Source organism: Solanum dulcamara, chromosome 6 (assembly GCF_947179165.1).
Source record: "Solanum dulcamara chromosome 6, daSolDulc1.2, whole genome shotgun sequence".
Taxonomy (NCBI): domain Eukaryota; kingdom Viridiplantae; phylum Streptophyta; class Magnoliopsida; order Solanales; family Solanaceae; genus Solanum; species Solanum dulcamara.
In genome coordinates this window covers 74,673,430-74,688,943 of record NC_077242.1, presented here as the reverse complement: position 1 = coordinate 74,688,943, position 15,514 = coordinate 74,673,430, and the positions used below count along the sequence as shown (strand labels likewise).

Sequence of the window (15,514 nt, the reverse complement as noted above, 5' to 3'; positions counted from 1 at the left end):
AATCATATATAAATAATGTAATTTTTTGTTGAAGAGGATTTAAATAAACATCTTCAATAGTACCTGGCTTCGACAATAAATGACACTTCTTACCAATATATTTAATGTGTCAAACAGAGGAAATATTTTTCTTGAGTTTCATTATGATGAGAATGTTGTTTTTAAGATTCTTTGAGTTATTTATGAAAAATTACAAAAAATTAATCTTAAAACGTCTAAGTTCATACTTATCATAATAATAATTATTCTAGAATGTGTGAGTATAAGGAATTACCACTAAATTTTAAAAAATAACTTAAACAGCACCTTGTATTATTGAACTACATTCTGGAACCTACCATTTCATTATCTGCCAAAAGAAGTCCATTGTTACACTTGTAAGGTGCTCCAATGTCCACGTCTATATCCACAAATATCTCCTCATCCCAATAACCTTATCAAGAAATCAATCAAAAAAAAAAATATCCAAAATTTTATACTCAGCTGTTTAATTTATTTAAAAAAAAAAAAAAAAGGGCAGCCCGGTGCACTTAAGCTCCCGCTATGCGCAGGGTCCGGGGAAGGGCCCGACCACAAGGGTCTGTTGTACGCAGCCTTACCTTGCATTTCTGCCAGAGGCTGTTTCCAAGGCTTGAACCCGTGACCTCCTGGTAGCTGTTTAATTTATTTATCTGATTTTAATTTTAATATCGAGCTAAGAAAGTAAAAAAGAAAGTTTGAATGTCGACGCCTTAATATTAAACTAAACATATGTGAAATATATAAAATATCTCTTACCTTACTCTTGTGATTTTAAAAATGTCACATAAAAATTCAGCTAACTAACCAATTAAATTATTAAAATTTTAGTAAAATAAAAAAATTAAAACGAATATATTAACATTACAAAGCCCCTTTTTCTAACCCTAAAAATCTTGAAAAACAAAAATACTAGTACTTTCTTGAAATTTGATATTCCACCCTATTACCTTTATATATATCATCATACTAAACCTTATCAAGAAACCAATCCAAAAGACACCAAATCCCTTTGTTTCTTGAAGAAAAACAAAAACAATACTTTCTTGAAATTTTGCAAAAAAAAAAAAATGACCACAAAAGAGATGGAAGTATTTAAGAATTTGGATGTTGAAAAATACATGGGAAGATGGTATGAAATTGCTTCATTTCCATCAAGAAATCAACCTAAAGATGGTGTAAACACAAGAGCCACTTACACTTTGAATCCTGATGGAACAATACATGTGTTAAATGAAACATGGAGTGGTGAAAAAAGAGGTTCAATTGAAGGAACAGCTTATAAAGTTGATCCAAAAAGTAATGAAGCAAAACTCAAAGTGAAATTTTATGTGCCTCCTTTCTTGCCAATAATTCCAGTTACTGGAGATTATTGGGTTTTATATATTGATGATGATTATCAATATGCTTTGATTGGTCAACCTAGTAAGAAGTATCTTTGGGTAAGTTCAATAATTATTTTTTTTGACATTTTGAAGAATGGCATGTTTGAATATGAGTGTTTGGGAGAAAGTAATTAGTTGCATCACTTTTATCATAACAATAACTTATTCAGTCTCACAAATAAGGTCAAATAAAGTTTGGAGAGAGTCTTGTTCTTAATATTGTGAATTAGAAAGCTTGTTTTTAAGCATTTACATTTTTTTTAATCATAACAATAACTTATTTAGTATGTTCTCACAAATAAGGTTTGAAAAGTCTTAATTTTGTGAGTCAGAAAGGTTGTTTCGATTGATGTTTGAACATTTACAATATTTTTATCATATTACTCATTAAGCTTTTGATCTTTGAGATATAAATATTAATTTTTGGATAAAATTTAAAATTAATTTTATTCAATATTTGATTTGAGGTATAATTAGTTAATTTAGAGATTATTTTATGTCATTTTTTGAATTAAAATGATGAGATTATTATCTCTTAAATAAAATAAAAATAATTTCATGAAATATTTTTATTTATTCCAATCTCGCAAATTAAATAACCCCTTAACCAACTTATTAATAAACAAGTTAGATAGTGTAAAATACTTTTTACTTGAACTTGTGATTAGGAAGTTACCACCTTAAACTATTATCATTTTTGTCATATTATCAATTCATACCCTTGTCTAGAAATTTTACTTAGTACTTAATTCTTTTTATATTAATAAAGAGACAAGTGTAAATATTGTAAACATAAAACTATTCGTATTTAAGGAACTTTTTGGTAATTAAAAGACACAACATCTTTACAACAAATCTTTACCTGTTGTAACAGTATAACATATTATTTGACGTTATAAGAAGATTTATCTTTAGATATTTATTAAATTTTGCGAATATTTATCTGTAGATATTTTTTTCTCTGTTATATTATATTATTTTTAACAAAATGTTATTTTGTTGATAGATATTATGTAGGAAACCACATCTTGATGAAGAAATATACAACCAACTTGTTGAGAAGGCAAAAGAAGTTGGATATGATGTGAGCAAACTTCACAAGACACCTCAAGCTGATCCTCCACCAGAGGGTGATGATGTCCCAAAGGACACTAAAGGAATTTGGTGGCTCAAATCAATCTTTGGAAGATAAATCCATATTAAATATAGTTTTTTAGAAAAAAAAATTACAATATAAATAATGAAAAGTTGTCTTGTAAAAAAGAGTTTGTTGTTTTAAATTTCAAATGTTTTTAAGGTTGTAATTTTCTTTAAGTGTCTCCTTGTTGTAGAGATGGTAGTTTAGTATATCTAGTAGTGTGGTGTTTTAAGAGAGTTTGTTTGTTAATTTTGTATATGAATTTATGAGTATGAAATGTTGAATATTTTTTTGTTTCTTTCAAATGAAGTTTCTTGAAATTCTATATATAACTATAGAGCGTGAAGTGTTAACGAAGTATTTTGGTTTATGAATTTTATAATTAAACCATTAATACAATTTGAATTATTATTAATTGTTTATTAAAATACATTTTTAACTACTGATTGTTTTTTCCGCTATTTGAGCGATGATGATATTTTAGATAGAAAAAATAATAATTTATAATTAGAGTGAGTTTTGATAAATAGTTTGATCATTTTTTTTCGCTATTTGAACGATGATGATATTTTAGATAGAAAAGAAATTTAAACGATGATGATATTTTAGATAGAAAAGAAATAATTTATAATTTGAGTGAGTTTTCATAAATAGTTGGTGATCTGGTGATCTTTCAAATATGAAATTTTTGTATTTGACAATTAACCTTCTTTTGTATAGGAACTTTGGATTTTTTTGGACATAAATATTCTCTCGAACTCACTTTATTTCAATTTGGCATGAAGTTTCTAAGGATAGAGACATCATTGGATTTAATGTAAACTTGGTGATTAAGGATACCACGTTACCCTCAAATTTCCACATTGTTGTCCCTACTCCCTACAATTCAATCATGTAAGAGTTTTTTTTTTGTAAACTCTTGGAAGATCTGTTGCCATTACGATCTTTATCAGAGTCTCTATTTTTTGGATGAGTACTATGTAATGAACATTTGTCTCTATTTTTTGGATGAGTACTATGTAATGAACATTTTGTACGTACTGAGTAAACTGAGCTTTTTCTTTTTACTAAAAGTTTAACTATGTGATATTTTCAACTTCTTGATCCGATTAATTTAAAATTTTTGTGTACGTAGAGTTATTAAAAGGGAAGTGTTCCTTATAGTAGTGAAGTCGCATAGAATTAAGAATGATTAGTTGAATACTTTTCACTGCAAAATTCGACAATGTATATAGGAAATGCTTAATATATCGTTACCTTTAGATTTTTTATGAAATTTCATTTCAATACTCGAACTATAATTTGTTTTAATTGATTACTTTGCTTCAAATTTTGAATTTTTTTTAGTGTGCATGATAAAAAATATCAATTAAATAGATAAATTATTAATCACTCAAAACATGTCATCTTCTTTAGTCGTAATTGGATGAGTTTTGAACCATTAACTTTTATTTATTTCTCGTGAAAAGTATTTTTCTTGCTACATATAATAAATTATATATATATCATATAATCTATAGTAGAAATGAGTATTAATTGTTCCCTACAAGTCTTTAAAGTTGTTTTGCTTGGGAAGGAAACATTTAAAATTGGATTCCATTGAACTACTACAGTCAAAGACTCTTTATGAGTAACAATTATCATTTATAATAACATGTCGACGAAGAGGCCGTACTTAATACTATAGGTCAAAGGCCAGAAAAAATAAATTCACTCCTAATGTCATTGGCTACCTTTTGAAAATAAGTTATACTAAGATTTATTTCTTATCATGGGTCAGAGTTAGATTCATTTTAATTATTTACATACCCAATGGGGTCAGAGTTAGACTCATTTTAATTATTTACATACCCAATGACTCCATGCTCCCATTGATAGGCCTATCTACGTAGGGAGCACAAGGGTATTTGAATCCCTCATCAGTTGTTGATTCGGGATTTTTATTTCTAAAAAATATCGAAAGCAATTTCTCTACCTTTCTAAAGTAAGAGTAAAATTTACATATACTTTACCCTCTCCCTTACACTGGGTTTGTTGTTGTTATTGAGTCTCAGCATTTATCAGAGATTGTACAAGATAACAGAAAGCCAAGACATCAGAAACAGGAAACATGTTATATAGTAACTATATTTAGGTGAATATCATCACTATCACAACTTTCAAACAACATTATCAATCTGAGACTGACTCTCTCTTCATCTGAGGATCCTATTAAATCAAGCTTACAGAATATTATAGATGATATAAACAAACAATTCTCCGATACTTCATATTATGCAACATAGACACGAGTTTGTCCGTGGTTGAATCACCCCCTTCCATCTTCTGATCTATAAGATCGTGCAGCATGAATTGGTTTTCTTCGCCTGCTTGTAGAACATCTGTTTGAAAATCAACCGATTTATGTCAGGAAATAAGTTGAAACTGATTGAGGTTCACAGATAATCTATAAGAGTCTGCAGCTACAATATTGCCATTAGCAAAGAATAACAATAGTTAAAACCCAACAGCAGAAAGTAGCACATCTTGTTCTTAATTTGGGTGATCCATGGCCATATCACAAAGAGGTTCTCCGAAATACAGTTCATGCGTAAGAAAACAGCTTATTTCAGACATTTACTTTCGCTGTCCATGAGCACGTCAACAAATCGCATCACCAAGAAGCTTCATTCATTCCTCTCCCCCCACAAGTAGAAAATTTAGCATAAAGTGTCTTTATATTCAGTGAAAGACCTCCCAATGGACATATAATGCAGAGCTATATTTGACTGTGTTCTTTGACACAAACTCACTTAGCAGGAAGATAACCCAATCTGCAGCCCAGTAGACCGACAGCGTGTGTATCTAGTGTGATAATACTACAGGGCTTGTTGCTCAGTTCTGTATGCCCACATTATTCAACTAGTGGTTCCGTGACATATCTACCATGCTTCTAGAGAATGTGAATTATTAAATACTTTCTGTGAGAAATATAGGAGAAAAATATTTTTGAATTGTGTAAGAACAATATTACACAAAGATCCTATTTATAGAACTATAAAACAATCATTTTCCAAGTAGAATACTATAAACTATTCATATTTCTATTCCTATTCTAAGTAGGATACTATAATCTATTCTTATTTCTATTCCTATTCTAAGTAGGATTGTATACACCTATTCATATTCTAACACTTCCCCTCAAGCTGGTGCATACAAATCATATGTACCTACCTTGTTACAAATATAATTAATACGAGGACCGGTGAGGGACTTGGTGAAGATATCTGCAAGTTGATCATTTGATTTCACAAACTTTGTAACAATATCTCCTGAGAGTATCTTTTCTCTGACAAAGTGACAATCAATCTCAATGTGCTTAGTCCTCTCATTAAACACTGAATTTGATGCGATATGTCGATAAAACACAGAGTGATAAATTCCTGAATTGCAATGTTGAACTTCTCCAACCAAGCTTGAGAAGACTGTTTCAGACCATAGATTGACTTACACAATCAACATACAAAAGCTACCAGTCTCCCCTGAGCAACAAAATCAGGTGGTTGCTCCATATAGACTTCTTTCTAGAGATCACCGTGGAGAAAAACATTTTTAATACCCAACTGATTAAAAGGCTAATGGAGAACAACAACTATAGATAAAAAAAGGCGGACATATGCTATTTTAGCCACGAGAGAGAAAATATCACTGTAAATCTAGTCCAAATATCTGAGTATGCCTTCTTTTTTTTGGCGAAAGTAAATCTGAAACAGAAAGAAAACGCTGCAGGAAAACTCAGATCTCGTAGAAACAATGCAATGGCCGCTGAAAAATGCTCGAAATATGGTATAAAATATATGGAACGTCTCGAAATCAAGAGATGAGTAGATCTTAAACAAGAAAGTCATCGTAAAACTGGCCGAAACATGCTCATGCCCTAGATTATTAGATTTGATGGCTGAAAATGATCACAATCTAAGAAATAAAACTATATGGGTAGGGTCAGAATGATGGCATGACCCTACTGAGAAAGAGAATGATATGGGTAGGGTCGGAATGATGGCACGATCCTACTGAAAAACAGAAATTATATGGGTAGGGTCGGAAAGATGGCACGGTGCTACGCAAATCAGATATGAAAAAGTAGTTACCGAAAAGATGGCACGGTGCTACACAAATCGAATATGAGAAAGTAGCCACCGGAATGATGCACGGTGCTACACAAATAGATATGATAAAGTAGTCCGAAAAAATGCACGGTACTACACAAATTAAATATGAAAAAGTAATCACTAAAAAGATGCAAGGCGCTACGCAAATTAGATATGAGAAAATAGTCACCAAAAAGATATACGGTGACCCAGACTTTTATTATCATAATCATTGACCAGACGAGCGGCATATATGAGTAATAGCCGCCCGCCGACAGCGGAAGCTCTTTAATTCTTTACCAAGATCGTAGAGGCTCTGATACCATGCGGGGAAATATAGGAGAAAAATATTTTTGAATTGTGTAAGAACAATATTACACAAAGACCCTATTTATAGACACTATAAAACAATCATTTTCCAAGTAGAATACTATAAACTATTCATATTTCTATTCCTACTCTAAGTAGGATACTATAATCTATTCTTATTTCTATTCCTATTCTAAGTAGGATTGTGTACACCTATTCCTATTCTAACACTTTCCACAATTAAATTGCAAATAACCTTTCCTGCACAACTCAATATTGAACTTAAAAAGCTACTTGCATATTTTTAAATAGTGAGTCATAACAATAGCATTTTGTCAAAAGATCTCGAGTATTATCCACACAACAGTACAGATAATCCGAATTGTCAAAATAAACTGATAAAGATAGTCGAGGTGAATCACGATTGATTACTCTCAAAGAAATATGAAGAGCAATCATCTGACAAGATAGGTTGCTCAAGTGGAAAGCAGAACATGCAATTATGTGAGAACTAAGCCTCACTCCACAAAAACTTTTTAGTGAGATTTAAGCCTTGCACTATTTTAAAACAACGTGAAGTTGCAATGGCTGAACTATAGCACTAATTTCAAATTTGTCTACGGTTTACCTCTTGATTCTATTAACACAACATGAAAACTTTGTTCTAAGTCAGCCCTTTCAAACATTTTCTTAGAATATTACGATCTTAGGTAGAACTTAACTGTTAAGACCAGCCCAAATTTCCAATTGTTGGAATTCCCCATTCGGGTGAAAAACAAAAAATTTATGTTGTAATTTGACCATTCTTAAAATTGGAACTTGTTAAACAACCCCAAAAATCCAAATGCTAGTCATGGCAATTCTATAATATCTTAATATCTGAGTACAAAGTTCATGGGGCATCAGCTGAATACATTACTATAAGTAAAAAAACTCAAGCCTCCTCAAACAAAGTGGACGACTCACCTCAGAAAAGTACGGACTTGTGCCAGCATAATTTTATTATGTTATTATATCAGATTAATTCGAGCAAATATGTTACACATAAGAGGAAAGATGAAGAACTGTTCATTGTTAAACAGCATTTATTTTCAAGATTATAATCCTCTAAACAAATACACGAGTAATTCTAACACATGCGTAGTCACAAATGTACCTGTGAAGCAGCACTGAGATCTGAACTCTTCTCAACCAAACTGTCTAGCTTCTCACCTCGTTCTAAGACACTGTCAATTGTCTTATGCTGTGTCAAAAGGTAAGAGAGACAAACATCAGCAAAGCTCGCAGCAATAACAAAAGAGAGGACCAGAATACTCATGCATTAATATGCATAAACATTTGACAAGTACAGTGCACATTTTGAAAGCAAATACAGAATAACTAGCGTCTCAAAAGAAAAGTTGCTTCTACAAATATTTAACTAATGCACTGAGTTTATTGTGCCATGGAAGTTTCATATTCGTTTTCCTAATTTTCTACCCTAACATAACAGCATTTGATGTTGAGGTTTTAGGATGTCAATACATGTTAAAGAATAGTTTGCTTAAATGCACCAGGAAGGTCAAAGAAATGAGCATGGCCTACAAGAGGAAGTGAGGGACAAAGTGGAAATAACTATGAAAGCTTATCAATGAAAAGTATAAAACCGTTAAATTACTCGGAATAATGTAACAAATGTATTAAGAACTCAAAATAAAAAACATAACTCGACACCAAGCTCGAAAGGGTTATAATGGCATCATAAAATTGGCATAAGCTATATGAAAATAAAAAACCCATACATCTTCCTTTCTATTTACCATGTATCTTTCTTTCTATTTTAGATATCATAATCATATTCCACGCATTTCCCCAAGAAGCAGTGAAGCTATAAATCCTTTTACTCCTCTTTATCAAAAATATCTTTTCTCCTGCCGGCTGCCAAGCACCTTATTCTAAAGCATCATCAATAATTTAAACAGAGTACTAAGATCTTCAACATCCTAAAGAGAACACCCCACACTCGCCGCAAAGTTTTCAGGTACAAAATCAACTAATGAATAAGAACATAGAGAATGGCCGGCAACTTACTCTATGGAACACCCCCACCCCCAAACCAAAAAAAGGGGAAAGAAAAGCATTCTTTCTTGCTCCTCAGGAAACACTACGGACAAGTAGGAGAGAATAAGGGTATATGCTGATTCTAGATGATCTGATCCATGATATATGTGACAAATTGAGTAGGACTAAATTATGAAGGTAGATACACATCCACCAAAAATAGGCAGCATACTTGTCAATTCTAAGCTGTCATAAACACAGTATCTTTAACATACATAAGATATTCTTCCGGAACTCCTTCACTATTTCTTTTTCCTTTCCTGGCGACAGAACTCCCCCCTCTACTAATCACTCACCATCAACTAACAGTGTGTTTGGTTCCCAAATGGGATGGGAATGGTAAAGATGAAAAAAATCACTAATTTCCTTCCCCAAAGCGGGGGAAGCATTATTACCTCTAATGTCTGGTAAGGTTGGAATATGAAGTACAAAAGATATACTTTCCTTCTTCCTGTCCAAGTTAAGAGGAGCTAAGAAGTAGACAGAGAAGCAACCTCCAATTTTACTTCTCCGATCTATTACATCCTCACCAAAGTACCAAAGACAAATGCGGAGAAGGGTAGAGTGGAGGGCTCATTATTCACCGAGTGTAAACCATGCACCAGTGACGCCCGGATTTCTCGGTCATAAAAAAAGGTACCAAACATTACAAATAACACATAGCCAAGCTTGGTTCCACTCTTTTTCTTTCCAATCTAACCAAACAAAGTGTATAGGAAAAGAAATTGGAGGAAAACTACATCTACTTCATTCTCTAATAGGCTATAGCGTACAAGATGACCTCAAGTCAGAAGTAACCGCCGAGTGAAAAAAAATCAGGAGTTAAATATCACATTTATTTCATATTACTAACAGCATAGCAAACCATAAGAGTCATGGACCAGAGTTGAGTACAATAATTAATGGCTCCACAACCTTTCAAACACGATAACCATTTTACTGCACAATATACAATATGTAAATAGCCTAGTGCTCCAAAAGCAAGTTATATGACAAATAAGGGCGGCATATAGTCTTTCATTGTGCCAAAACTATGATCATGAGAATGAAGCATACAAAACTAAACTCATGTGTTTGTCAAGAAAAATAGAAATTGCCCCTAACTTAATCCCAAAAGTTAGCTTATGAGATGGAATTGCCCAAAAATCACATAAAGAGACTACAAACCATTCTCTAAACCGATGTGGATACAACACACCCCAATTGGACATATGAAGCATGAACAACATAACATGAAGGCCTATACAACAACAACAAAATGGTCCGACTCTGATACCATGTTAAGCAAAATGGATCTTTAGAAAAAGAGACCTTGGGCCTAACTCCATCTCAAAGAGTTAGCTCATGTGTGGGACTGCTCAATATTACATACACATATATATAACCTATTACCTCGACCAATGTGGGAGACTCCATCATAAGCCAAAAATTTCAACAAAGCATGAGAAATTATGCATAAAAATGTTTTGAACTTGTCAAAAGCAATAAAAGACTAATTAGTAACTTTCTTGGCAATTTAATGCACAAGAGCAGAAGCTCTACACGAAAATGGCTGGCAGTGACTAGGAGTTACATGTCATATATAACCATCAAAGGGATAAAGATAATTGACCAAAGAAATGGAGAATATGTACTGTGTCCAGGTCTTCCAGAGCTCATTCCTCAATGATCAACTTATCGTTATCCAAATGCAAACTGCTTACTATCATCTTCGAATAAAGAGCTTAAAAAGACAACGTTAAGCAGACAATCATGAAAATAACACAATACTTACGAGAATAATTTTTGTTTCATCCAACTCTCTCTGAATTTTGAACAGCTTATCAGCCTCAGCAGGATCCTGTAGGGGTCAACATGACAGGACTTCAGTTCAAACATCAATTATTTTAAAATGAAGGTGGGAAGAATTTGATTGAAAAGGAAATTCCATCATCAACCAGCAAAGAAAAACAAAAGGGACACCTGAAATTTGGCTAGAGCTTCATTCAGATAAGGCCATGGTTGAGCATTGTCGCTTTGAACCGTTTTCCATGACTCACCAAAATTCTTCAGATACTCATCCAGAACCTGGAAAAATCAGAAGCAGATCCATAGTTTGATTTCTCCATATATAGAGTTTCTCCTCTCAAAGCTGAATATCTGAAATAAAGAACCTATACCTGGTTGAGCAGTGAAAATGCACTTCGAACTGGATAGTGATCATCCATGAAGCCCAAAGCACATAAACCATTTCGATTGTATGAATGTACCTTGTATTCTAAGAAAAGAAAAGAAAAACATACGTCAAACCTGTTGTGCATGTAACCAAAAAACATTCTAGGAATATACCATTGCATCGGTAGATTTTACCTTTTTCCAATTATTTATTAAATGAATAACATTTAACACATGTTACTTCCCTTTGATTTCTTATTGATTTGACCATATAACTTCTTTAAAAATGCAGTGAAGGAAAAGAGGGAAGACATCTATATACTAGATTGTATAATATCAATTAGCTTCTATGTGAATTCCCTGCAGCTTGAAAGATATGGTAAAGGAAAACAATCACTATCACAAAATCTATAGAGAATAAAGTAATAGAGGGATCACTAACACAAAATAAGACCACTTGTACTTCAGGTAGAGTTTGAGAAACTAAAAATCTCGAATCAACATATAATCAACCATTTCCTTAGAAATCTCCAATTTAGTAAATTTAAGAGAACTTGTTCCAAACACACAATTTGTTCATAAAATCCAACCATTTAAAAAGAATGATTACTGAAACCTTCCTTTTTAAAAAGGGTAATCAGCATGCCGACACTATTTCCACTGGCATGACTAAACATCTTGGGATCACAATTAATATTTTCTTCTGCTCATTTGAGGCTTTTCTGGAGGGAAACATGAAGAAATTTGCTATGTTTCTGTGGACTAACTTCTAGCTCTAACTAACAAATTCAACCACTAGACCTTTACATATGTCAAAATTTAAAAAGAAGGAAAAATGAAAAGCCCTGGACAATAGAATCTTTAGAGGACGGAATGAAAAGAGTATCTGGAAAGTGAAATGTATGCAGTATTTTCAAAAACACAAAAAAGCTCTAAAGGTCCTTTGGGCCTTTAAGCAAAGAGCATGGGCTTTAATGAAAAAAAAGGCACAATTGGAGAAACAATACAAATATGTATGTGTAGTCCAAGACTAATAATTATAACATGAATAACAAACATATGGACAAAGAAATTGAAAAAAGATAAAGTGAAATATCAATTGTCTTTTGAGAAGAAATTGTCTAGTGTCGCCTCTTCAGCATTACACTCATGGGCAAGAAATGTATGGCTTAGAGGTCCTTGATAAGAACACTAAAGCTCCCACTAAGTGAGGCGAAGCACTCAACCTGTTTTGTGCCTCGCTTCAGGGCTTAAGCACTTCCTTTGACAACATTACATCTAGGTCCAAAGCCGGGAGCAATTTATTCTAAAGATTGTCAAATTAACTCCAGCCCGCTCATTTCATTCCGTCCTCACCTCTAACAGATTTTCCTCCATAATCACATAAACCAGTCGTAAAAAAGGGTTCTTAACAGACCCGTTCCCAATTGAGCTAGTCAGCCCTTCATCCTTCTACTTATGTGCAAAACAAAAAAAGGCCCAACAAAACCATCCCCATCCCCCCCCTCGGTCACACACACAACCCCAAAACAGAAAATTATAAAATTCAAGTCTCAAAGCATCAGCAGCACCTATAGGACCAACAACTGCAACTTTGCAACATTTTTTTCCTTTTTATAACCATGGTATCCGGGCCGCCACTAATTCCACAAGATACCTCACACCTCCCACCATCATACCAGGTAACTCACATTAATATCACAAACCCAAATACCCAATTAAGAAACAGCAAATTGAGCTGCAACCCACATAACATCACAAATCCAAACACCCAATTATGAACAAAAAATCATCAATCAATACCGCATCTGCAATTTCACCAAAACCAAACAACACATTTGATTCCCCAAACCAAGATAACACAACCCCACAAACAATTTTCCATTAAATCAACCAAAAATTCCAAAAGAATGTTCGAAAAATCAAACCTTCATGCTGAACAGATTGTCGTTGTCCAGGTGGGTTCCTTTTAGCAACAGTCCGACCCACAAAAACGATGAATTCCTTAACGCTAGATCTCTGAAAATACCCAAAATGATTAACATCAGAAGCGTTTGCTAAGATCACAGGATCCGAACCTTCTGGAGTGCATTTCAACACCATCAAAGCTGTGATCTTCATCTCTCTCTTTCTCTAAACCTCTGAAATTTCTTGAAATTTTTTTCAAAAAAAATGAAAAATTATTCAAAAAAACACCAAAATAAATTTCAGAGAATTTTTCTCCTTTCTTCTATGGCCGCCCTTCAAAGAAATGGAATTGATCCTTCTTGAGATTACGCGATGTATATTGATTATTTTTTTTTATTGATATTAATTATTTTAATGGAGAAAGGAATAAGAATAAGGAAAAAAAGGAAAAAGGGGAATTTAAAAGAATGGTTCTTGGGCTAGAATATTTGTATTAAATTTATGACAATTTTATTTAAACACGCTACGTATAGTATGTCTTACTTGAACATTTTTTTACATGATAAAGTGTAATTATTATGTATTTTCAGCTCAAATTGAAGAATGTTTGTGTGTGTTTTGAGGCGTTAATTATATAGACAAGTTAATTAGGCAAAATATGTTTACTCATTTAGTTATATGTATTGGCCTCGGTTAGAATATGTTTGAGATTTTACGTTTTATTGAGATTAGTGTGTATAATCAAAGAACGTAATATATGTTGAGTGATAACTTATCTACGTAAAAGATGTTTAAGAACAAATACACAAGCTTGGGCCATAAATGTTAAGAACATTTTATCATGTGTTTTAAGTATTTTAATCAAAATAAATAATAACTCAAGTGTCTAAGTGAAATATATTGATAAATTTAAGACATTATCAATATATTTAGCCAAAAAGAAAGATCACTTAAATTGAACTCCAATCTAAGAGTAATTTTAAAATATGTTAAAAGACAAATAGATAAACTTTTGGGAAAATAACACTTATACCCCCAAAAAGAGAAAGTATTTATCCTTAAATATAAGGGTGTTCAAAATCGAATCGTAATCGATAAGCCAACCGCAAAATTGGCTTATTGGTATTGGATTAACGAATAAATGGTTGGGGAGGCATTAAAATTTTATAATTAACGGCTTATTGGTGTGGGGCGAATTATTAAATTTTCTTATCGGATAAACCGTTAACCTGTTAAGAATTACCATATGCTTACACTTTTATTTTAGGTATATTAGCCTCATTTAATATTTTACCATAATATATAAGAGTAATCAACTAATTATATATTTTTACTTTGTTAGTCCTAACTTCTAAAGGCTAAACTTATTTATTTTTCTATAATTATATATTTTGTCTTAAAAGAGGTAAAGATATAAACTGTTAAAGAAGCCCCGTTTATTCTGAATTTTTGTTTTTCATCACTCTAAAGTCTAACCCCGTAAGTACCTTAGGTCTCTTCATCTCTTAGACTCTTTTTGCTCACTACTTAGTAGCTTCTCAAATCTCAAGTTTATTTGCTTAATCCTTCGCTCTCGTTGGTAGGTACTGAGTAAACCTTTCACTGGACATTGAAAATGGGACAATCAATTTAAAATTAGCATCAATTTATCCATTTTATCTTGTTACTGCTCAAAATGTTCTGAACTAATCAACTTTATCTATTAAAGACTTGTTTTAATTACGTTAATTGTAGTTAATTAAAACTCCGTACTTAGTTGCTTAGTAGTCATTATCCCTATTCCCTTTGATAAATATTGCTCTTATGTTTTTGTAACTAGTAACACTTGACATGAAATATATATTGATACAAGCGTTAAATATTTTTAGCATCGGTCTTCACTTTGTGAGGCAAATTTTAAGTGTTTAGTACTATTATCTTTTTTATCACTGCTTATTGCATTTAAATAGTGGAAAAAGTCTTTTTTTATAAGGTGCGTTCATCGAAAAAAAGACACCATAGTGATTAGAGCTTAACCGATACACCGCCAGATAATCGTTCGATAATTGGTAATCTGTTAACGAACCAACCGATATCTTATTAGTTGGCTAGCGGATTAGTAAATTTAAAAATCGATATTCGATAGGTCAAACCGTTAAGTGAAACTATCCGTCCAATCCATCCGATAAGTAGCCCTACTTAAATATCACATTATTTTCGTACCCTTTTTAATTTTAAAATGACATAAATTTATTTTAAAATTTGCACGATGATGTCAGCGCCCACATGATACCGCTGGGGTATCAATATATCGACGGAGTACTACAGAGGATTAAACTCAATCCTAAGTAATATCAATATACCGACGGAGTATCACAAAAAATATAAATTGA

At 32.5% G+C, this 15,514-nt stretch overlaps 2 protein-coding genes across 2 annotated transcripts; one reads left to right on the top strand and one right to left on the bottom strand.

Moving 5' to 3' along the window:
- The first annotated feature begins 955 nt into the window (after nt 1-955).
- On the top strand, nt 956-2,827 carry LOC129891516 (temperature-induced lipocalin-1-like). The gene is made up of 2 exons (XM_055966903.1): nt 956-1,460; nt 2,410-2,827. Exons 1-2 carry the CDS (start codon nt 1,089-1,091, stop codon nt 2,593-2,595), a joined length of 558 nt encoding a protein of 185 aa, XP_055822878.1. The 5' UTR covers nt 956-1,088; the 3' UTR covers nt 2,596-2,827.
- A 1,809-nt stretch (nt 2,828-4,636) lies between these two features.
- On the bottom strand, nt 4,637-13,589 carry LOC129891515 (VAMP-like protein YKT61). The gene is made up of 6 exons (XM_055966902.1): nt 13,163-13,589; nt 11,240-11,337; nt 11,043-11,147; nt 10,855-10,920; nt 8,137-8,223; nt 4,637-4,922 (listed from the first exon to the last, which is right to left on the bottom strand). The coding sequence occupies exons 1-6, from the start codon at nt 13,353-13,355 to the stop codon at nt 4,872-4,874; spliced, it is 600 nt and encodes a 199-aa protein (XP_055822877.1). The 5' UTR covers nt 13,356-13,589; the 3' UTR covers nt 4,637-4,871.
- Between the last annotated feature and the right edge of the window lie 1,925 nt (nt 13,590-15,514).

Bases quoted from the DNA above. Each gene is read 5' to 3' on its own strand.
- LOC129891516 (XM_055966903.1), top strand. From the start codon at position 1,089: ATGACCACAAAAGAGATGGAAGTATTTAAGAATTTGGATGTTGAAAAA. The intron at 1,461-2,409 runs GTAAGTTCAATA...TTTTGTTGATAG, and splicing joins CTAGTAAGAAGTATCTTTGG to ATATTATGTAGGAAACCACA.
- LOC129891515 (XM_055966902.1), bottom strand. From the start codon at position 13,355: ATGAAGATCACAGCTTTGATGGTGTTGAAATGCACTCCAGAAGGTTCG. The intron at 11,338-13,162 runs GTTTGATTTTTC...TTCTTTTCTTAG, and splicing joins ACAATCTGTTCAGCATGAAG to AATACAAGGTACATTCATAC. The intron at 8,224-10,854 runs GTAAGTATTGTG...CTTTTGACACAG, and splicing joins ATGAAACAAAAATTATTCTC to CATAAGACAATTGACAGTGT.